General features: G+C 52.6%; 1 protein-coding gene across 4 annotated transcripts in view; it reads right to left on the bottom strand.

Annotated features, from left to right (window-relative positions):
- The window catches only part of XXYLT1 (xyloside xylosyltransferase 1), a 96738-nt gene that overhangs the window by 6498 nt on the left and 65778 nt on the right, over positions 1–24462 (bottom strand). For all 4 annotated transcript variants that reach the window (XM_024111360.3, XM_065557465.1, XM_065557466.1 and 1 more), the window contains exon 3: positions 23879–24011. In XM_024111360.3, the coding sequence (XP_023967128.3) occupies positions 23879–24011 (133 nt within the window). The remainder of the gene's footprint in view (positions 1–23878; positions 24012–24462) is intronic.

Genomic DNA, 24462 nt, shown 5'->3' with positions numbered 1-24462 from the left:
AGAGAGGCCTCCGGCTCAGAGCGTGGCAGGATGTGTTCACATGTGTACACCAGCAGCGGTGTGGCGGTGTGTTTAAATGCTCCAAGTTCCTGTGCACTGCTCTGATACTGCGCGTCCATGCCCGGACCGCTCCAATAATCCTCCATGGCCCTTGTGCAGCCATTGACCCAGTCCGAATGGCAGCGTTTACAGCCCATTGTGCACAGATGTCATGACTGTGCAAGCAGCAAGGCAGTGGAGAATCAGGCCCATTGTTAGTAATGTAGAGAGAGGGGGGTGTTCAGAGCACAGGACTGGGAGCCAGGACACAGGGGGTTCCCAGCTCTGAACCTGGCCCTGGGTGACCCCAGGACGCTCACATGCAGCCAGACCTTTCCCAACACTGGGTCTCACAATGTCTGGGTGCACAACTTGAGCCACCAAGATGAGGCAACTGAATTCAGTAGCTGTAAATGTAATGTCCATCTCCCAGGGTTGCTATGGCACATGCTGATTAGAAGGCGTCTTGTGGCTGTTGCTAGATAGTAGAGACGCTCTCCGATCCGATTTGGGCACAACATTTAGGGTTTGTAAAAACCGGTTTTTTAAAACAACCGACAAAACTCCTAAGAGCAGTAGAAATGTTCTGTGAAGCTCAGAACAATTCCCACAGAAACACTTTATTAAACCAAACACCTGCAGCGTTTGCAGCCCAAGCCCGGTGGACAGAGCGAAACTGACAGCAGTGGCCCCGACAAGTTCATTTTCCAGCCACCAAGATGAGCAAAAAGGTTCAAGCAAAGGGTGACGGACACAAATCCACATGGCACCGCAGGGCACTGCTGCCAGCCCTGCGCTTGGTGGCTGGTTCCCCCGGCACCTGGCATTGCAGGAGGAGGCCATGCTGACAGCCGGAGCACACAACCATGGTGCGTGGGGACAGGCCTTGCTTCGACCCAGAGGAAAGTTGGGGGGAAGCTGCTTTAGGATTCATTGCTCCATGCACGGCACATTCACGGCTCAGGGTTTTAGGGGGCTCAGAACACCCCCCGAAGGCGAGTTTGCTGGGTGGCTGGAAGCTGTCCCTTAGCAGTCGGGGGAACCGTCACCAGGCAAACCAGAGCAGCAGGGAAGCCACAAGACGCACACAAACCAGCCTGTGGTTCTGCAAAGCTGTCCCATGCACTGCGCTCTGGCTCCATTTGCTCAGTGGGGCAGGAAGGCGCCCAGCCCCAAACGCCACCCTAGCCAGAGGGGATGGCAGAGGAGGTGGAGCCCTGGAGAAGTCCAGCTGATTTGCTGCCAAGTCCCAGCAGTGAGGTACTTTGCACAGGACACATCAACAGCCCTGCAGCACCTCTGGCTGTGCCCTTGGTAGGAAAGCCATGGGAACCTGTGCCCTGCCCACGAGAGACGGGCCCGGAACTGCAGAAACCCCAGTGAATGGTTATTGCAGCTCCAGTGGAGACATTGCGATGGCCGCAGGAGTCTGACGGGAAGGTGGCCATCAGGGGATGCTCCGGTGTCCATGTCAGCGCAGTACGATTGTAGCTCCTGCGTGAAGAGACCTGTCACTCTCCGAACACGCTGGTGCTCATGACAGTGTGGCTGACTCAATGCTGCATCTCATAAGAATATACACAAGAACGGCCACTCTGGGTCAGACCAAAGGTCCATCAAGCCCAGTGTCCTGTCCTCTGACAGTGGCCAATGCCAGGTGCCCCAGAGGGAATGAACAGACCAGGGAATCATCAAGTGATCCATCCCCTGTCGCCCATTCCCAGCTTCTGGAAAACAGGCTAGGGACTCCCAGAGCATGAGGCATCCCTGACCATCTTGTTAATAGCCACTGATGGACCTATCCTCCATGAACTTATCTAATCCTCTTATGAGCTCAATTATATTTTTGGCCTTCACAACATCCTCTCCCAAAGAGTTCCACGGATTCACTGTGTGTTGTGTGAACAAATACTTCCTTACGCTTGTTTAAACCTGCTGCCTGTTAATTTCATTGGGTGAAATGAGAAGGAGTAAATAACACTTCCTGATTTACTTTCTCTACACCTGTCACGATTTTATAGACCTCAATCATATCCCCCCTTAGTCGTCTCTTTTCCAAGCTGAAATCTCCCTCCCTCTCCCCCTACCTGGGTGTGGCCAGTACCTGGGCCAGGGCTTTACATTGCCTCCACCTTCCGACCTGCAGACAAACATGAGTGCCCGCTGGAACACTCTGCACCACAGCTCACCGGCGCTGCCTCCCTCATGCCTGGCGAAGCCCTAACCGGCCTGGCTCTCATCCGAGTCCCTAGCTCAGCCAGGCATTGGAAAAGCAAAAGCCTCGCGTCTCCCGGGACCGAAGAAATGAGATGGCCGTGCACCACCTGCTCACTGGCAGGAGGGGTGTCAGTGCAGAACCACAGGGAGCTCTGCACAGGAGAGTGGCAGTGGCGCACGAAGCCACTGCCCAAAGCCAGAGCGACCAGGCATTCTTGGTAGGAAACGTTCTCCCGGCAGAACACGTGGCTTTGTCAAAACCGTCAATTGGGACAATACTTTTCAGCTTTCCAATCAGCCGAATCAATGTCGGTTCCAAACACTGAGCCGTTTCTTTGCAAGTGAAAAGGCAAAATTTTCCATCTAGGCATTTCCAATGTGAAACTTGGGGATTTTTGTTTTGTGAATATTTCTGATACTTTGGTCTTTCCTTGCGATGTGGAAGTGAAAACGATTTTGAAATATGGCCATTTCCCATGGAAGGGAAACTCCATTTTCCGAACAGTTCCCTCGTCTGGGATTTCGGAGCCGGAAGAATGGAAGCAATGACTGGAGGGGGGGCTGCTCAGCGAAGGCTCATGGGGCATTCGGTAGGTCTGATGATCAGTGCAATCCAAAGTGCTGGAAAGAGAGAAAAGAATCAGACCCTTCTCCATCAGGCTCTGTGGCTAGCACAGAAATCTCTCAGACAGCACCACGCAGGCCACAGTGATGTCAGTCTGTTTGTGAGTGCTAATGAACCAAGCAAATACCAGGTGTGAGACCGCATCGTATACGCTGCACTTACAGGAGAAAGAATGTAACAAGACTACACGGAGTTAGAGATAGGCCCAAGATGCAAAGATTGGATCCAGAACCAAGCTTCCCCAACGTGCCAGGTTTGATTCAGCCCCTGGTAGATACAGACCTGCACCCCAAAGCTTGGCTCCAGAGCGACACTTCCTCAATGTTCAGGGCTCCAGCCCATCTCCATGTATTACATGATCCAGCTTCTCTTCTGAGCGCTCAGGCATTGTAATGAAAATAATCAGCTTCCATCACACGGAAACAAGAGAATATAACGGCAGAGCAGAGGAAGGGATAGAGCCAGACACAAAGAGGGGAAAGGGACGGCAGCACCTCGGAAGCGATGGGACTGATCATTTGTTTCACATTTTTATTTTAAAGAAACGTGCTGAGCCCTCGACAGCTGAAGTATAGCCCAGAGCTGGATTATAACCCTTGAAAACAGCTCGCTGTGACAGGAACATTGACACAGCCGCAACCCAGCGCACCGCTCATCCTCGACTGCGCCGCCCGCCAGCGCAGGGCTAGGCCCAGCCCCACCAGGCAGAAAAGCAGATTTATTATAAATGACTAGATCAGTTTTAGAGCAGCATTGTTCCCCAGTGGATTAGCGTGCAGCCGCTAATCCAGGTAAATGCAGACGCAGTAATGGGAAGAGAACAAGACCCTGCTTTTTGGTGGACAAACAAACAGCAATTGTTTAGTTCCAAGCCAAAGCCTGGCCGAGGAAGCGTTACTTTCCTTGTCCTGCTATGTACTAGGCAGAGTCACAGCGTGTGCGGCTGCGCTGTTCACAAGGGACTAAATCCCAGCGCAGCTCCTCAGAGTCGCGAGGACCCGGTGTGTGCAGTAACAGACCCGATGGCTCAGCTGCCAAAGGTACAGAGTACATGAGGGTGAGAACAGTTCAGCAGCAAGGGAGCTGGTGACAGCATGGACAGCTTTAAACCTTTCAGGTGCAGGTTCAAATCCAACCAACAGCTGCTTTGGAGTGGTCTGTCGTCCCCCTGGCGTGGTCTCTCGTGCAGATCTCACAGTCACGGAGCGTTCTGCCAAACCGCTCCTTTCATTGTGGCATTTGGTTCTCTCTAGCTAGGAGTCTGGGAAGTGGCAGCCCAGCTGAAGGGCGCGCCCCATGGAGAAAAGGGGGAGGGGATAAGATCAAGGGGGATGGAAGAGTTCGATTTTCTTTAAAGGAAACCAGAGTGGGTGAAACCAACGAGGAGTCCTTGTGGCCAAATCAATGTGATCTAAGTGGCGGTGTACTGGCAAAAAATGTAAGTGGTTAAACTAACAAAAACTCAACTCCATACTCCCCAGACGAGAAGTGGGTAAAGTCAGCTACCCGAGTTTACACTCGGACTCCTCTGTGTGGACAAACATTACCCAGTGTTTGAGCGTTGGAGAGAATCTGCAGGAGAAATTCCCCTCCCTCCCACACCCAAATTTCTGCAGAGTCTGGGAGGAAAATTCTACAGGATTTGGTAAAATTCCCCCGATTCCCAGGGGTCCAAGAGGCGCCCTCGCCAGGCCACTGTCCGGAAAGTAAAGCGCACACCACAGGCGGTTCCATCGTGCATTTGGCGTCTGATCCGGATCCCTGTTTGGGGTGGTTCACTGCAGCCAGTTTCTTGTGGGGGGTAAGTCTTTGCAGGGTCAGGCCCAAGCTCACAGAGCCCCGGAGAGGCACTGACATACCCAAATACACACACAGGCCCTGCAGGGCAGGCGGTGCAGTTCCCCCATGGCATGGATCTAGCATGGAAGTGCAGGTGCTGGTGCTCTGGGAGCATGTTTGCTATGCGCCTGGCATAGCTACTGGCAGGCTGGAATTAAACGGTTAATTCGCCCTGGTGATTCCCGGAGCACAGAGGCAGACTGGAGTCCATGTGGCTGTTGTGAGCCTGGGAGTGCTCCAGGAGGACACACTGTCACAACTAGTGTTCTCCTTGGCCCCCGAGGGCTGCTGAGTTCTCCGATCCGCAGGAGCTACTAAACACAGCTGCCTGTCAGATGCTCAAGCTGTGGCTTTTCATCCCTAGACTCCTTGGAACCTTTTCCTGCTCTTCCTGCAAACAGAAACGTCAGCATTTGGGAAGGAAATCTAGGTGGGTGCTTCATATTCCTCAATACAATGACAGCAAAGTAAAACACCACACAAACAGCGCTTCACCCAAACCGACCACGGCAGTGAAATCCACATGGGCAATGACTGTGAACACCGAGAACACACGACAGCGAAAGCCCAGGACTGCAGGTTGTGCAGAGTTCTGTTTCTCTGGGCTGCAACTTTCCGTATCTGATAACCAGGCACATCAGCTTTCCATGGGAAGCCCGGACCTAGGCCCCAGCTCCTCCCCTCCCCAGACTCCAGCCAGGCTGCGCACGGCTTGGTCTTTTTCTCCACCAACCACAGGGCCAGCTGTAACTTTTCCAGCATGCTCATTCCAACGTGCTTTGTTGTTGCTTTAAAAGCGAGGCTGCTGCAGGTGCTTTTTGATGGGGGGGAGGGGGAACAAATGGAAACATTTGGAAGTGACAGAATTAGCAGAAACGCCAAACCAATGGGACACGCCAGGGCTACAGAATACACAGCTCCCCAGATCACAGGCAAATCAGGAAGAAATGAAATGTGGCCAGGCTAATGGGACCAGGTGCCTGAGCCAGGCGCCTCGGGGGGAAGAAGAACGACATGGGGAGGAACAAAGAAAACAGCCGTGAGAATCCACCGTGTGGCCCGTCTGGGTTCCGTGCAGCTGTGTGGCTGCTCACATCGCACCCCCTGCGTGCAGCCCCGGGCAAGCCAACGTCTCGTCAGCCTGCTCTGCGCCCCGCTGCACAGGGCTTTAGCTCAAGGCCCAACAGTGCTTTTGGAGGCTCTCAGGATCGCCGGCAGGCGCGCTGGGTAGGCCTGAGATGGTTTCCTCCTGCTCAGTGGGACTGAGGTAGAGGAGGTTTGGCATGTGCCATTATGTTCCTTGGGACACCTGTGAAAACACCATTAGCGTGAACACAGCCTTGACAAACTGTATTCACGGCCCCTGTGCTCCGCGGCAAACTGGGCCCCCAGTTCCCAACACGGGACACTGGATTCTGCATTGCTCTGGAATTAAATCCGAGGAGAAGCAGAGGATCTGAGCTGTAGCTCCTAGGACAGAGTCTGATGTTGAAGTCAGTTTAGTTCACGTTCTCCTCCCATTTTCAGCTCTCAGCGTTGTGCGGATCTTTACACTGCCTGGCAAACGGCACTGGGGGACGCTGGAGGCTGGGCCTAGGCCTTGCCCGAGGGAGGCTGTGAGCCTGCACATAACGGGGGCAGATCTGACTGCCAGACGCCCCGCTCCTCTGCATGGGACAGGCAGAGATGAGCACAGGATCAGGCCCTAAAGCAGAGAGCCCACACAGATGAGACGCGCCAGGGCCTGAGAGCCCTACACCGTTGTGGGAGGCGGCATTCTTGGTGGTGCACGTTAGGGTTTGTGCAGCTGCTATTAGAACAGAATCATAGAATCTCAGGGTTGGAAGGGATCTCAGAAGGTATCTAGTCCAACCCCCTGCTCAAAGCAGGACCCATCCCCAACTAAATCATCCCAGCCAGGGCTTTGTCAAGCCAGGCCTTAAAAACCTCAAAGGATGGAGATTCCACCACCTCCCTAGGTGCTTCACCACCCTTCTAGTGAAAAAGTTTTTCCTAATATCCAACCAACCCCCCCTCCCCAGAGTCCTCCCACCTGGTTACAGCTAGAGCAGACAGGACCTGTGTCCCAGCCAGGCAGAAGTTGCCTTTCATGTGCATTTGGGAATGCAGGAAAAGCCCCAGTCCCTGGCGTGCTGTAATCCAGTAAGTGTGTTATCTGCAGCTCACAGCTTTGTGACATCGGCTGTGCCAGGAGCCAGGGAAGGGGCCAGAGGAGAATCTCGCGTGGGGCTCAGGGGTATGGCCTGCATGGGGATGCTTTGATAGTGGGGGCATCTGTTCACACCCCCGTGGACGGAGGATGGAGCCACACGTCTGCAGCCAGATGCTGTCACATGCCCACGTCTCAGTCACACAGGGGGTTCGTCCACTTTAAAGTCACACCCCACCTTAAACCGAATGAACTTCCTGGTGCAGACAGGCCCTCTCTGCCCACTGGCCTTGAGCCAACAGCACTGAAATCAAAGGGAGACACAAACACCCCCCACCCCCCAGCTCCCTGGAGCTGGGCCAGGCCTCAGTGTCTCCACCCCTCAGGTGTTCGTAGGGGCTTCAGTGCTGCAGCACCAGCACATCCCATTGTTATTGGGAGGGTATAGGGTGGGCGGTACAGGGACCTGCCACAGCTGGAAATTGTTGATGGCAAGTTCCCCCCCGCCCCCGGGGACGGATTCTGGCCATGGTACATTGGTAGTGAGGGGAGAGCGAAAGCTGAGCTACTACCGACCCTTCTCCCAGGCTGTGTAAAACTCGGCCGGCTGGGCCTCCGGCTGCGTCCGTTGGCCTCCACAGCGCTAGGCTGCGTTACGTCAGCCCAGGATCTGGCCTGTGGAGTTAACCAAGTGACACCCCTTCCGTACGGCAGAGCAACGCCCTGAGACTGCTCCAGCTCTCGGCCACCAGGGAGCCCCCGGCAAGGGCAGGACGACAGACCTCAGTCGCCCTGCGCTCTCCCCAGGCTGACAGGCAGCGGGAAGTTGCTCTGTGGAAAGGAGAAACTTTCAGCCCTTCTCTAAACTTCAGGCCTGATCATGGCGCAGCTCCATTAGCCTCCACGATCCCTTTCAAAAGAGGAAAAAGGCTCCAGACAAAGCCAGGCCAAGAGGGCAGCCCCGGGGCCTTGACACCAAAACAAAACATGGTCAAGTTTTTCACTTGTGTTGTTAACGGCTCTGCAGCCCTGTGTTCCCTTGGCTGAGGGCTACCCCTTGCAGAGGGGCTCTGCTGTGAGCAACTGTTTATAAACAAAGCCTCCATGTGCTAGGAAACATCTGGAGAATAGCACTTCCCAGCATTCAAAGCACACAGCCCAGGAAGGCTAGATAAAAAATTCCACAAGGACTTCCGCTGCTGGCTGAGCACACAGTCGCTGGCCTGGCTTCCTCCCATGTTTCCTTTAACGCTCTGTGCAGCTGCCCGGCCAACTCAGATGACTGTCCTACCTCAGAGCTGTCTGCCTCGGAAATAAACAACCTACCACTGCTTGGCAGCCCAACGATCCTGGCATACAGCACGGCTTCAAGGCAGAGCTGTAATAATGTGTTCAAAAATAGCTTCTTGTTAAATCACCAAGAATATCCTCAAAGGTGAAAACGGGTATTTCCATATATTATATATGTTTGTCTGTCTTTCTGTCTCTCTCACCCCCCAGATCTCCATCGCCTGTGCACCCAGAATCCCCCCCAGCTTTCACAGGTTTGCCAGGAAGAGATGACAAGGGTCACGGTACAGTAATTGCTTAGGACCTGCTCCCATTCAAGTCAACAAGAGATTTGCTACGTGCTACAAATGAGGAAGTGCTGTGCTTTTAATACAGCCCAAGGCCAGAAGGGACCATTGTGCTCCTCTAGTCCAGCGGTTCTCAAACTTCATTGCACCATGACCCCCTTCTGACAACAAAAATTACTGCATGACCCCAGGAGGGGGGACCAAAGCCTGAAACCATCTGAGCCTCATTGCCCCGGGCAGTGGGGCCAAAGCCAAAGCCTGAGCCGCACTGTCCCGGGCGGAGGAGAAGGGGGGAGGGAAGATGAAGCCCAAGGGCTTGGGCTCCAGGCGTGGGTCCCGGCCAGTGGGGCTTGGGCCCCAGGCCCCAGCAAGTCTAACACCAGCCCTGGCCCCAACCCACTTTGGGGTCCCAACCCACAGTTTGAGAACCGCTGATCTAGTCTGACCTCCTGTATAGCACAGGCAGAGAACTGCCCCCAAATAATTCCCAGAGCAGAGCTTTCCGAAAAACACCCAATTGCCAATGACGGAGAATCCACCACAACCCTTGGTCAGTTGTTCCCATGGTCAATTACTCTCTCGATCAAAAATGTACACCTTATTTCCATTCTAAACTTGGCTAGCTTCAGTTTCCAGCCACTAGATCTTGCTAGGCCTGTCTCTGCTAGCCTGAAGAGCCCATTATCAAACAGCTGTTCCCCATGTAGGTACTGACAGACTGTGACCCAGTCACCCCTTAACCTGCTCTTTGTTAAGCTAAATAGACTGAGCTGTTTGACTCCATCGCTCTGAAGCAGGTTTTCTAATCCTGTAATCATTCTCGTAGCTCTTCTCTGACCCCTCTCCAATCGATCAACGCCATTCGTGAATTGTGGACACTGAACTGGACACTGGAGTCCAGCAGTCGTCACACCAATGCTAAATACAGAGGTAAAATAACCTCTCTAATCCCACTGATGCATCCCAGGACCATATTAGCTTTTTTGGCCACAGTGTCACACAGGGAGTCATGTTCAGCTGATTATCCATCCCCCACCCCCATCTTTTTCAGAGTCCCTGCTTCCCAGGAGAGAGTGCCCCAGCCTGCAAGTATGGCCTGCCTTCTTTGTTCCCAGACATATACATTTACAATTAGCCACAGTAAAACACATAGTATTAACTTTCGCCCAGTTAACCAAGCAACCCAGATTGTTCTGTATCAGAATTGTCCTCTGTATTATCTACCATTCACCCAATTTTTGTATCACCTGCAAACTTTATCAGGGATGATTTTGTTTTCTTCCAAGTCATTGATAAAGATGTTCTATAATATAGGTCCAAGCACTGATCCCGGCAGGGCCCTACTGGAAACACCCCAAATCGATGACAATTCCCTGTTTACTGTTACATTTGGAGACCAATCAGTTAGCCAGTTTTCAATCCATTTAATGTCTGCTGGGTTAATTTTATATCATTCTATTTTTTTTAATCGCAATTTTATACAGTACCAAGTCAAATGCCTCACGGACACCTGAATATATTACATCCGCACTATTACCTTTATCAACCACATTTATAATCTCAACAAAAACTATATGTTGATTGGCATTAATTCTATTACTCTCCTTTAATCCTTTATTAATGGAGTCCTGTGTTAGCCACTCGACTATCTTCTCTGGGATCCATTCAGGCAAGGTGATGGACACCCAGGGCAAAAGGAGCAGCCCCCCGCAGTGGGGATCTGGGCTGTGAGGGCAAGCATGGCCTGGCAGTGCCGCCCGATCGCTCAGGGTGACAGCATTTTACAAGAACCGGCTGGTGCCTGGCGAGCAGGACACGTGTGACAACTTTTACAGGAACAGAGAGCAGAGTTCCTGGCCTAATGCTCCTGCAGCCAGCGCATGGGCCTGTCCTCTGACAGAGCAGGAGAATGATCCGGCCTTCCACTCCGCCAGCGCCAGACCAAACGTTGGTGTCATGCTACACATCTGGCTCTGCGGTGCACTGAGGAGTTTGGGCGCCATGCTGGGCGAGCCAGCCAGATGTGCTTTCCTTCTCCTCTTGTTAGCACGTCTGCCGCTCCATGGCGTAGGCATGGTTTCAAACTTGGATCAAAGCGCGTCTCTCCTTGGGTCCAGGCACGTGAATGTGCCTACACATGTCACTGACTCAGGGACCCATCACTTCTCTCCTCCCTTCCCACACCCCGGAGGCACCAGGGCCTCAGTCTCCCTGCCCCCAGGGGACCCCTGAGGGCTGGATTGTGCGATGTGGACACTTGCCAGGTAGAAACTGGCTTGAGACTGTCCCAGACATCCACAGACACCCCTGCAAAGGCACCAGGAAGGGAACAATTTTGGTCACTGCTGGCCTTGGCCAGATTCGAGCTGACATCGGACAGTCAGTGAATCTGCTGCTGACAGGATCTGCCATGACTCCACCTTCTCCAGGACTAATGACACGAGCAAAGAGGTTTGGACTCACGGGCAAAGGGCTGAGAAAGAATACCAGGAGCTGTTGATGGGGAGTGAACAGCGGCTGGGGGAAGTGGGGCTTTGCTGAATGATGACCGTGGCCCTACCAGATGAGGAAAGGGGCTGGGAAGCTGACAAGACTCCCTGGAGCTGAAGAGAAATTCTGGGCAGCTGTGAAAAACACATGGGCCTAGAGAAAGACGGGTTCTTAGGAGTTTGTTGACTGCAGTTGCCTGAGATTCAGCTACAGCATAAAAGTCTCACAACAAAACCTAGACGGCTGTTTGGGTGTACTGTAAAGTTCTCTTCAAGCCATCAAGAAATTATTTTACTGCACAAAACATTCAGGGAATCTGAGTGCTATAAACATGCATTCCTGGCGCAGTCTGGCCCAGACACCACCCAGACCTGGGTACCTGCCTGCTGTAAGCCGTGTGCCTGCACTATGCGAGTGAAAGGCACACGCAGGTCTCTCCTGGAGAACCCCCTGGGCCATGTGTCTGGGTCCGTGCACCCCAGTGCAGGGCTGGGTCCGTGCGCGGATGAAAGCTCCGGCAGCTGGTGACTCAGTGAGGGGCACTCGGCGTTAACCCGAGCCAGCTCTCAGCCTCATGTTAGCAGTGCTGGGCTGCTGGACAGGACAGTGAATGCAGTGTCACATTGAGGGGCTGGCCGCTGGGGTCATTAGCAGTAAGAGGGCCCCAGTGCCCCATGTCTACGGGCTGAGACAAGACTCAGATCTGATGCACAAGGACTATTTACGGGTTCAATAACGTAGCCTGGGGTGTGTGGTTAGAGTAACAGGCACAATGGAGGTCCTGGACTTCTGCTTTATTCCTCACAAAGCACGCAAGGCATCTGGGCTGAAACGACAGCTGGGTCTTCAGACCTCTGCTGCTGGCAGGAGCTGGAAGGAAGGGTTTCCCTGCACCTGAGCCACAACCCTTCTCTGCTCCCTGCACTCCAGACTTTAAAAGAAAAGAACCAGAGGCCAGGAGAGGTTGGAGACAAACACCAACTGCCCGTCCCTTGGGCTGGGGCTCCAGCCAGCTTGCCTCTCCACTATCCACTCTTGGCAAAGCAAGGAAACTTTTCAACATGCCTCCTCCTGGGGGGAGCACTAGCACCAGCCCACCCCATCCCACCCCACCAGCTGGGATCCGTTTCCCTGTTTACGTTCCAAGCTTGTTCAAATACAAACTCTGTCAATTGATAATTGGAGATTAGGGTCGTTTGGCATTTCAGCTCGGAGCCAGTCACCAGCCGCCAAAGCTCTCCAGAGTCCCTGGCTGACAGCTCCAGGCGGCGAGCCAAGGGAACGCAGCAGCAACCAATGGTTTAGGCTGCAGGAAGCCGTAGCGTGGGTCTCTGTCCCCTGCACTCTGATCATTGAGGTGGTTAAGGCAGTCTCCTCTCTTCCCTTAGGCTTGTTGTAAGGAATGTGAGACCCACCTACTGCGCACACCCTGACAGCCCCGTGCAGCAGCACCCACAGCCCCCCCCACTTCAGCTAAGGCTTCCCCAGGGCTGCATCCTTTTCCTGGGCTGCTGCTCTTCAGTCCCAGGGCCCCGGAGCCCTGTCCTCCACGCCCTCCCTGCTGCAGCACTACGCCGCAAGCGCTGTACATTGATCCATCCTGTCAAGAATCCTCCTTCCATGGCCCACCACTGCCCACTGCCAAGCTGCGAGGGCTGGCATGATGCCATTCCTGAGACAGGTGCCTCGCTGTCGTTAGCAGCGTCTGCGACGGCAGGTGCACACGGGCTGTGACGCAGGCCAGCACGCACTTTGTGCTGATGCTGTGCACATGTCGGGCACCTTAGAGGAGAACACCCCAGAGAGGATGAAAATCTCTCTCCTGCTCCCTGAAAGCGACGTCACCTCGTCTGAGCTGCCAGCCAGAGCCCCGAGAGCTGAGGCCAGGAGAGGCAAGGGCGGAGGGGCAGGAACACTGCCTATTACTGCTTTATGATACTGCTACTGCTATCAGTGGGTCCTGACCATGGGCCAAATGCATCCCTGGGGCGACTCTCCTGAAGTCCATGGCGACTCACCAGGCATGGCTTTGGCCCAGCGCCAGGCTAGAAGTACTGTGCCACAGCTCTGCTCGGCAGTGCAGTCTGCAGGATCCCAGGGGCTGATCCTGAGCATTGAGCACGACTCTGGGGACGGTATGACAGCATTGCTCAGTGCCACATGGAGCACAGCCCACTGTCTAGGCCCCCGCAGTTATTTCATACCTAGCTGCATGCGACTGCGTAACTGACACACCCGGACCCTTTTCCCATTTGCATTAATTCAGAACCAAACAGAACTGCATTGCAGAATGTCAGACCCCAGGGCTAAGAAGGTTCTTTCAGGTTCCCTGGTGCCACGAGGGAGACACCTCCAGCAGCCTGAGAAGTGCACAAGGTGCTGAGCCGAGCTCTCTCACGCTGTTCTTCCTCTGGAGAGTCTGGAGCGTTTGCCAGCCGTAAGTAACCCCGACACCCCCAAATACCTTCTTCCCTTGGTCACAGACGTGATGTTGTCATTGTTGGATATTTACTACTAACTGGGCAGGCCCCACCAGCTCTGAGCATGGGATGAGCCAGGCCTGGCTTGCAAACACTCCCAACTGGTTCAAACAAAATAACATCCTCTTATTCCTCCACCCAGACACACTAGCCAGGGTGCCAATACTCACAGCACACGCCCGCCCAAAGCAGAGACACGCACGGACCCCCCAGGCAGAACACACAAAGCTCTGAGCCCTGCAGAGCACATCTGCTTCGCTCCCAGTGCAGACGGCGAGCTGAGAAGCGCTGCATGCCCTAGCCATGCGCTGCACCCCGGCAGTCCCATGGGACTCCCCCCACGCACACCCAGCACTGGTACCGGGCACAGAGCCGCCACCACCGGCTCATTTCAATCAAAAGCATCACATCCTGACGACAGATATAAACTGCTCCCCATCTGCATATAAACAGTGCCATGCCCGCTGCATACCAACAGCCTGCCCACGGTCCTCCGGCAGCGCTCCCACCTGTCCTGCCGCCTCTGGCACTCAACAGGTGCTGTCTGCACGGCCAGGAGTGCAGACACTTTCGCCCCGATCTCTGCCACAGCCTCCCCATTGCCAACATGGGGACAGCACTTCCCACAGCTGTGCACAAAGCATCCAGCATCGCCGCCCACGGACCCGCTGCCCCCTGGCGTTCACACACGGCACAGTCCCAGAGCCAGCTGCGCTCTGTCCACTGCTGGCTGCAAAGTAGCACGTCCCAGCACCGGCTCCACATGGCAATCAGCACATGTGCTGACACAGGAAGTCACGCTCTGGGCTTTGGCTGTTCCTTCCCCCAGGGACGGTTCCAACCCCGAGGGCTGCCTCCTCTCGTGGCAGGTGGGTGTTCCCCACGGAGAAGCAGGGCTGGTACTTGCCAAAGGAAGCACTCCGAAGGGAAGTGCAAAGCACAACCCGGGACAGCAATGGTCTGGCACAATGGGTGAGACCAGCAGCCCTGGGCTCTTCCTCGGGGGTGGGGTCACAGCAGTCAGGACTGGACATTTCCCACCCTGAGCATCTTTCAGCTCCCCCGTGACGACGAGGCTCTGCCCTGTGCACTGACGGGAAGGGCCCCACACACAGCAATGTGATCCCGCTGCCCGGGGACAGGCTGTGCAGAGACTGCCGGATGGAGGACTCCACCCAGCTCTCCATCCCAACAGCTCCACGTCCACAACCCTGTGTGGAGGGGGCAGGACTGCGCTGTAGCCCGGAGACCCTGCAGCATGGCCTGGAGGGGGGATCTGCCCCCCAGCTCAGTTTAACACCCTATTCAGGAAGCCCAGCTTGGTGCAGGGGGTCAGGGTCTAGTGTGAGCCAAGCAGCATCTCCTGTCAGACCCTCATCCTGTCACTCCTGGCTCTGCGCCTGCAGACTTTGCCTGCACATCCAAGAGGGCTGTTGATGCAGCCATGTGGCCAGAGGGGGGAGGGTTTGGAATGGTCAGACCGCTGGCATCCGGAGACGCTGCCTCTCCGGCTGACCAATGTCCCATTGCTTCCTAGTGCTCCCGGCGGGCTGTCTCTTGTGTCAGACTTGGATTGTAGCTTCTGGGGGCAGGGATCTTTCTATCCTGTGTTTGTACAGCGCTGGCACCACAGGGCCCGGTCCATGGCCGGAGCTCCCGGGCACCACGGCAATGCTAATAATAAATGATAATCACTCTGCGTGAACTCAGGAGCTGGCAAGACGAAGAGCATCGTCACCAGCCCTCTGCCGGCCGGCGCGCGTTACCAAGCAGCACACCTGATTAGCTGGAACGCTACGCAGGTGCAAGAAGCTTTGTAACTAAGATTATGACTTTGCATAAGTGCTTCCTTGGGCAGAACCCCGTCTGCCAATATAAACCTGGGGCTGATTTGAAGCCACCCCCACAATCCCCTGTGCTAACGCAGCTGCACCAGCCCAGTCGTAGAGAACATGCGACTAGGTGCCTGACTGTCCTTAAGGGGCCCCACCTGCAAACCTCACACACACACACGTCCTGTTGGGGCACTAAGGCCTGGCAGCATCAGAACCAGTGCTGCCATTACGAACCTACCGGCACGTTCCAGCTTAAGGCACAGTCCTGCGCAGGTGCTGAGTGCTCTCAACTCCCACTGGAGCCAAGGGCAGCTGGGCGTGCTCAGCCCCTGGCTGGATCAGCCCCTTCCTGTGGCCGGTCTTGCAGAGATCTTGGCAATCCCCTGTACCGTGTGTCTGATGCAAGCGGAGCAGGAAGTACAGCATGTCTGAGCCATGGAAAGAACATGGGCCGATACGCAGCAGCTGGCAGAAAAGGGTGAGCCCAGCTCAGGAACGGGGACGGGACACACCCAGCTTTACATTTCAATGGTATTTAATAGCGTGCCAGAGGAGGGACCTGTGCAGGCTCCCCACACCCTCTCTCACCCACGGTGCATCCATGCCACAGAGACCGGCATCTGCACCCCCCTGAGTAAGTCAATATTGCGTTGTCCACTCCATCACCAAAGCAAACCTGCCAGGGCACAGCTGGGCCACAATGCTGGGATCCCAGGGCAGAGCTAAACACACAGAGCATCACCTGTGAGTAACACGCCACAGCACAACAACATGAGCCAGCACTGCTCAGGACAGGCGCCATCCCCAGCCAACGCAACAGAAACCTCAGCAACTCGCTGTCAGAGAGGCTGAGAGACTGTCATGCTCTGGAAATGCATTTGTCCAACACAAACATGACCCAGGCATTGTTTCAGCATGAGTCAGTGACTGGCAACTCTCCAACACCATCCTGTTTTGCTGTTTGGAGGTTTTTCCCCTAACTCTGCAGGATATGAGTGCAGGCTCTGGGCCGTTTCCTATCTGCTTCTCTCTTACTATTACATTTCCCGCAAGCATTTGTACTGATACTGCCCAGCAGCTCAGTGCTCCGTATCCTGGCTTCTGCGCTGAAAGCATTTTATTGGTTACAAAGCCTAAAAAACAGAAAACAAAAATGCAAATGGATGGAGTGAGCAGGAGCATGTGTCCTAGACCATGGGAGGCATGCAGGGGAACAGCAACATTTCACTTCAGCGTTGAAAAAATGATTCTGATTAAACACCCCACATCTACTATGACAGGGGCTGTGTGTGTAGATTCATAGGTCCTAAGGCCAGAGGGAACTTTGTGCTCAGCTAGACCGATCTCCTGGATAACACCGGCCAGAGAACTGCCCCAACTTAGAGAAGATCTGTTAGAAAAAATATCCAGTCTTGATTTAAAAAATGTCAGTGATGGAGAATCCACCACGACCCTTGGTAAGTTGTTCCAGTGGTTAGTTACTGTCCCTGTTAAAAATTACACCTTATTTCCAGTCTGAATTCACCTGGCTTCAAATTCCAGTAGTGGATCCTGGTAGACCTGTCTCTGCTGGACTGAAGAGCCCAGTATTAAATCTTTGTCCCCATGTAGATACTTATAGACTGGCATCAAGTCACCCCTTAATCTTCTCTTTGTTAAGCTAAACAGACTTAGCTCTTCGAGTCTCTCACTATAAGGCACTATCTCTAATTCTTTTCTCTTTGACCCCTCTCCAATTTATCAACATCCTTCTTGAACAGTGAACCCCAGAACTGGACACAGTATTCCAGCAGCAATCACACCAGTGCCAAATATAAAGGTAAAATAACCTCTCTACTCCTACTCGAGATTCCCGTTTGTGGGTCCTAGCCCATGTTGTCGTTGTTGATCACATTAGCTCTTTTGGCCCCAGCATCACACTGGGAGCTCGTGTTCACCTGATTATCCACCAGGACCATCAAACCTTTTTCAGAGGGCTGTGTGCAAAGATGGGCCCCGGTCCCACAGTCATGACTCTCTGGAGGGGCGCATGGATTCGACTGCAGGGTGGGAGCCAAAGTCAGAGAACAAATGATACTGTGGCTCCATATACAGTCTCTCTCAATCAGGGCAAATTTGCTCTAATTACAGATAAGATATTTTCTCACTGCCAGCCCAGCAAACTCAGCCGGGTCCTGACAGTCAAGACTGGTTATTCCTGGCCTGTGCGTTCTCCCTGGGAACACAGATCTACAGCAGGAGCTCAGGGGACAGCCAGGGGCGATTTGTCAGGCAGGTTGCATGCAGCTCACTCTCCCACGGCTCTCGTCTCACATCAGTAAGGGTGCAAGTGGGACACTGGCGTCGCATAGGCCTCTGCACAGTAAAAATACCCCCCGGTGCCAGGCACTGTTAGGCCTATCCAGCAATGCTAGTGCACCCAGCTCCCATGCCACCCCTGGCTTAGGGTGAAGGAGGGGGTGTGGCCAGAGACTGCTGCACTCCACCTAGCCCCCAATGGCGTCTGGTCCTGTAGGGATGGTTGCCACGTGGCACAGGTGACAGCAGCCCCGGGGCTGGGGGTGACAGGGCTATGTCCTGAGAACCAGGTAGCCCCCAGCCTCCCGCCTGCTGCACAGAGACTCGGAGCAGGAGAGAATCTGGGTCTTTAATTTCCAATATTAAGAAAAATCCATTTACACTTATAAACAGGGTGGATAAAAATCAATGATTTTTTTTTATTTAAAATCGGATTTTTTTGATAAAATGCTTTTTTAGGATAAAAACTATCTAAAGATAGTTTACTTAAGATACATTATAGTTCAAATATATCGCAGCATGGAATAGGGATTATAAATTCTAATTATATACTATGAGACAATATATTCATGTAATGTTTAAGAAAAGTTTTGTAAATGAGTTCCAATAGTTCATGGATTAGGGACCCAATCTTGTGGGGTTCCAGAGGCTTCTGTATAGATTATTTAGGTTAATCTTTCTATCTACCCAATGGGACTCAGTGCTCAGTAGCAGATACCATCAGAGATGCTTAGTTTTGCAGTTCTCAAACTGTGGATTTATGTCTCCAGCAGTAACATGCTTGTTAACAGCTAAAATGTTTTAAAATAGATAAATAATATATAGAAGTGAGAAATAACACACCTCAACCCTATTGTCCCTCTGCAAATTTGTGTACACAGTCAATCCTTACCTCTCTAAAAGTGCAAAGTTTCAAAAAGCTCAACGAATAAAAGATTGTTGGGGGTGGAATAGATCTGGACAAGGAAAAGAAGTCTGGAGATAAATGTGAGAAGCGAGGGACATATGCTTGTTTTGTTAAAATATTATGTTTGCTGTTGGAAGAAAAAAAAATCCAGAATACTTAATGTTGTTGTTTTAGTTAAATAAAACAATGTAAATGTCTGTCTGGTGATGTTCTCCTCCTAATACAGCATGGCAAGAAAATCCTCCAAATATTAATGATTAACCTGTTGAATTGGAGATAGTTCACTTCCCAATTACTTCATAAATATCTGCTTCAATTACCTTTGGTAAATGAAATAACCAAACAATCATTCATTTTCTGATATAGCTGTAAAACTAATCTGAAAAGTTTTCAAAATAAATCACTGTTTAAAAATGTATAGTGTGTACCTTCTAAAAATGAAACCTATATCTATCTGAGTTGTGAAGAATACGTTAAGGTTATAACAACCAGCAAGAATGCACTTTTATGTAGAAAACCATGATTAAATCGAGTCTTCCTGACTCGTGATTTAAATCATGATTTAAATCAATTTGATTTAAATAACAAATCTTAAACATCAGCACGTTTCCTTTGGGCACAAGCCTGCCGTTCGTTGCCTGTCTGTTATGCAGACTGGGCATGGGAGCAGAATCCACGCCATGTTTGTGCACCCAGCGCTGAGTTTATCACGGCTCCGGCCAGCCAGCAGCGCACATAGTCCGGCTGGGCTCTCCTCAGAAGAAGATTTAATTATTAATGCCCGTTACTAACATTTCAAATGGGAAAAGAAGAGACATGAAGAGCTGTTAATTTCTGATCGTTCCCTGAGCGCACACTCATTACAACCAGCAATTCTAGTCTGGGGAGCTGAGCGGCTCTGCCTGAGAACCCTAGCGCAAGCCAATCTGGTACAAACAACTCATCAAGGCATCTCATGGGGAGGATCCGGCTCAGCCTGGATTACAACGAAATTTGAGATTCATCTTTTGAACAGACAAGGCCAAATTAAATCAATTTCCTTAAGTACTAATCAGAACATTCCAGATCCTTAAAAACGACAAATTCGGAGCAGCCCTGCTTCAATGTGAATGTTAGTTTAGAGAGGACGTCCTCAAATGGGATCTGGAAATTACACCACAGCCACCTGTTTTACTCATTTAGCCTGAGTGCATTTTGCAGAAAGCCGGCCACATGCGTCATAGGCACAAAGGGAGTAATGATACTGACCCACTTTGCTATTCACTAATGAAAAATGCTGTATCAGAGCTAGGAATTATTATTGTTCCAGGCAGGAAGTTATGGCTGAATTTGACGGTAGACGTGCGCTCTCCTGCTGCATTCAGGACCATTATCCATAGGGTAGCAGTGCCCCCTCGCCCGCGGCACACCGAGGAGTCAGATACAACAGACCAAAGCCTGACGTCCTTTCTTAGGCCGTAATTCAGCAAAGCCCTTGCTCGGGTCTCATTGAAGTCACTGGGAGCTGCAGGTGTTCAGCACTTTTGTAAATCAGGCCACCTCCAGACAGGTGCCTAAGTAGAGAATTGGAATTCTGTCTACGGGCCCCCAAGGAGCTTTGCCCCAGCGACCTGCCCAAGTCTCCCCTAGATCCGTGCTGGGATGAGAATTTGGGGGCTCCTGGTGTCAAGCTGTCCTGCAGTGGCTCCAGAGCATGGCTACCAAGCTCCCGGCAGACTGTTAGGAACCAGGGCACAAACCCCAGACTGGTTGCGAGTTCTACACTTAGATTTCACCAACCAATTAGCAAGTGTAAACTCCCCAGCCACTATAACAGTCTTCACATGGAGACACAGACAGTCTCCTTGGGTACTCCGATCTGTCTCGCCACCCAGGTGTGATAGCTGGGCCCTTACACCCAGGATCACAGCAATATTCAGGTTACTCCTGGTCCCAAAGGAACAGTCACTTTCCCGAGGTCAATTGCACCTTAGATCTCACCCCAAGGACAATGCTTGTAGCCAATCCTATAATAAACCAACTGAAGATGTATTCAATAGGAAAAGGAAACAAGAGCGTTAAGAACAAGGTTAAAGCAGGAAATATACATACATAAATGAGCTACAATCTTAAGCTTCAAAAGGTACTAGAAGCTTCTATAAAAGGCAGGCTCTATATGTCCTTTAGGGCTAACCAAAGCTAAGCACTGGGGTTCTCTTGCTTGTGCCTAGAAACCTTGCCCCCCAGAGTCCAGTCCTCCTTCTTAGGGGTTTTTATTCCCATCTCCCCATGTTCCCTGAGCTGTGAACTCAGCTGATGGGAGGAAGCCACTTGCAAGACTCATCTTCATTGGGGTCGGGGAAGAGCAGAGCAACAAAGTCTTTTGTCCTCTTTAACGTCCCATACTAGCCCGTCTAGTGTCAATGGGCTTTCCGCGTTGGCCAGGATGTAACGCCTTCTGTTGGAGACCAGCACTTTACACTAGTTAATTGTCTCTCCCCTGTCTGGTGATTACGCAGTCACAGGAGCTTACTGTACCAATGCTTGAATAGAATATCTGCATCCCACATTACATGGTAATATGTGAGACTAATGCAGGCAGCAACTCACAAGCATTCAATACAGTCTAACACTAAACCCATAGCCCCCAGATGAGCCAGCCTGGTTCAGTGCTCAGTTGGGACCCGGGGACCTTGGCATGAGCTGGCACCTGGTCTGCCAGCCTCGCACCAGCTCCCTGCTCTGCGCTCAGATCACTCCCCTGCACTTCTCTTCAATAACAACTTTCTCTCTGCACACGAAGGAGCCTGGCATTGCCCTCACACCACCGTCTCTGTTGTTTGTGGTTTAGACTCGTCTGTCCCCAAAGCTGCGGTGAAGTTGTGGGGATTCGTCAAACTCAAAGCCACTGTTTGAAGCGTTTCTTCCCTGCCAGCGTTACAGGCCTCGTGTACGGTCACTAGAGGTGAACGAGGCAGAGACACATTCCTTGGGCTGGCAGTTCGGTTACTCTGTGCCCAGAACAGCCCCTTGTGTGCTGCGGTGCCGTTGTGTCCCCGAGGAGCCAGCCTGCCAGGCTCCCGGTCCGCGTGGTTCTTTCGCACAGCAGCATGGGCGGGGTTTGGTTTTAAAGTCCATTAATGGCTATTAGCCAGGATGGGTAAGGAATGGTGTCCCTAGCCTCTGTTTGCCAGAGGGTGGAGATGGACAGCAGGAGAGATATCACTTGATCATTACCTGTTAGGTTCACTCCCTCTGGGACACCTGGCATTGGCCACAGGGGCGGCTCCAGGCACCAGCGCAGCAAGCGTGTGCCACGGGGAGCAGCCTGCCGGTCGCCGTGAGGGCGGCAGTCAGGCTGCCTTTGGTGACACGCCTGCGGGAAGTCTGCCGGTCCCACGGTTTCAGCAGCAATTCAGCAGCAGGGATGCTGAAGGCGCGGCACCGGCAGACCTCCCGCAGGCATGCCGCCGAAAGCCGCCTGACTGTCGTGCTTGGGGCGGCAAAAACCATAGAGCTGCCCCTGATTGGCCACTGTCGGTAGAGAGGATACTGGGCTGGATGGACCTTTGGTCTGACCCAGTACGGCCAAACATATGTTCTTATGGCAGGAGGGGGAGTGGCGGATGGGCGTGGCTGCAGGGACAGGAAAAGATCCTGACATACCTTCAACTCCTTTAAAACAATGGAACAGGTTCCCGTTGCACTGGATAGTGTTGCATCACCGCTGACGCTGTGCAGCTTGGAGCTCGCTTGAGGCTCCGGGGCCACGTCACCCTGATCACGTGAGACCAAGCTGTCAGAATGGCTCAGCTCCCAACCGCTGAACATGTGGGCTCTTCTGAACACGTGGCTACTTACTGAGGTGCCACGGGGAGCTCCATGAAGCTCTGGCCCTAGTGGGTGCACACTCAGCTCTGGCTGGGACGCGGGATGCCAGAACTCTGTTACCTTCACTTTCCAGCCGCTGGGATTTGCAGTGGTGAAGGGCGACAGCCCTGGAAACCCTGGCCCCTCGTTATCCACCAGCCTCACTCAATCAAGGAAGCGAAAACATCCATTTCCTACACCTCACTGATGGCCTGAAACCTGACCCACATTTCTGTCTCTGAAAAGGAAACGGGACCTCACTCTGGGTTTCCTTCTGAGCACAAGCTACTAAACGGTGCCAAGAGACACCCACGTCAGACAATTACTTTGTGACGAGCTCATTAGCGTGTGAATCCAGATCCATGATCCCACTGAGCTCATGTTGCAAGAGGACTCAACGTGAAGCCAAGGCACAGCTTGGAGATGGTCCCTAATCGCACAGAAAAACATTTCAAGAGGATTACGGTGTTTTAGCAACCAGGCCAAGTCCCAGGCCAGCGACTCTCACTGGGAGCAGTCACGTTTCCTTAAAGAAATCCCAGCGCTCTCGGAAGCTGTTACACATATGTAAAAAGATCATACTGTGGTCTGAAGCCGTGTGAACGTCTAGAGCAAAGGACATTTTTCAGTACAAAAATCGTTGACTGCAACTGATATCAGCACCAGCAAGAGCAGTAGCCTCCAGCGCATGTGGGAAATCCACATCTACACAACACGCAAGTCGATATATACCCAGCCCGTACACTCAGCACTCCAGCAGGACCCTTCAGGCAATTCAAAGCCTCATTTTCCTCCCTCTGGTTCTTTCACTTCACTGCAGGCACAAAACATTCAAGGGCAAGGAGCCAAGAGTGGCTCCTAAGATGGAGGTGCTCAGTGTCTGGGGTGGGTGGGGTCACTTGTTAGCACCGGACGTGGTCTGAATTCAGTGCAGGCGGTGGAGGGTGCGACCCATTTACACGACGATGCCACGCCCCCAGCCCCCAGTGGTGAGCAGAGAGGCCAGGAGGATGGTCACGCTGCGCAGAACCTGTGATTAGAACTTGGTTCGGCTCAAGGATCAGACATGCAGCTGTCACACCTGCACCCACCTCGGCCTGGGGAAACGTTGCTGTTCTGACAGAACTGAATCTTTGTGGCCAAGGTTTTGGACGTAGAGGCCCAGAGTTAGGCTCCTAAATCCAGCCGTGGGCACCTGAAGAGAAGCGGCCTTAGCACCCAGAAGTCACAGCGACTCCTCTGGGAGCATGGCCGGGAGCCAGGCCACGTCCAGGGAGCCTATGTACGGACTTCAGGAACTCAGCTTTGCAAGTTTTGGCCTCTCTGTCCAAAGTGACACATGGAGCTAAGGTCTTAGGCAAAGAACAGCGTCCTGCATGTTTCTCTTCACACAGACACCAGCCTCTGACTATCCCCAACACACAACCCCAGTAAGCAGGACTCACGGGAGCGCTGTACTTTGCTCTGCAGAGTGAGTCTCCATGTGAGCACAGCACAGGGATGTCAGCTGCTGTCTCCCCACCTCTGCTGAGAGCCAGGCCCACTGGCATACCTGTACACAGGCTGCATCTCTCTGGCTATCCCAATGACGGCTCCTTGCAGGAAACGGTCAAACTCCTCGAACAGCTCTCGGATGTTGGTCTTGTACTTCAGGTCCAAGTCCAGCTGGATTATCCGTTCTATCTCTAGAAGGGACAGAGAAGAAAAATCAGCAACACAAGGTGACAAACTCAAGCAGCTGTAAATCAACGGGGACGTCAATGGGACTATCGTGATTTACTCCACCTCGGTAGCTGGGGGACCAATCTCCTCAGGGACTGGCTAGCCACAGGAGGCAGGAGGGGGATAAACTAACAGCATCAGGGGAGGATAAAAAGAGGAAAACATGAGCCTTCAGTCAACACAAAATTGAGATGTTGAAGACAAAATTAATGAAGGAACCAAAGGCCATGAAGAGAAGAAATTCTTAAATTGCCTACACACCAGTGCAAGGAGCCTGGGTAACCGCCAAGAGGAATCGGAATTGCTCATCATTAAGGCTACGATTTTGACATGGAGGTAGCAGAAGTCACAGAATCTGTGACTTCCAAAGATCTCCGTGACTTCAGCTCCAATTCCAATATATCTTTTTTGAGC

Source organism: Chrysemys picta, chromosome 9 (genome assembly GCF_011386835.1).
Source record: "Chrysemys picta bellii isolate R12L10 chromosome 9, ASM1138683v2, whole genome shotgun sequence".
NCBI lineage: Eukaryota > Metazoa > Chordata > Testudines > Emydidae > Chrysemys > Chrysemys picta.
The sequence above is the reverse complement of the archived record's forward strand: the minus strand, read 5'-3'. Positions and strand labels throughout refer to the sequence as shown.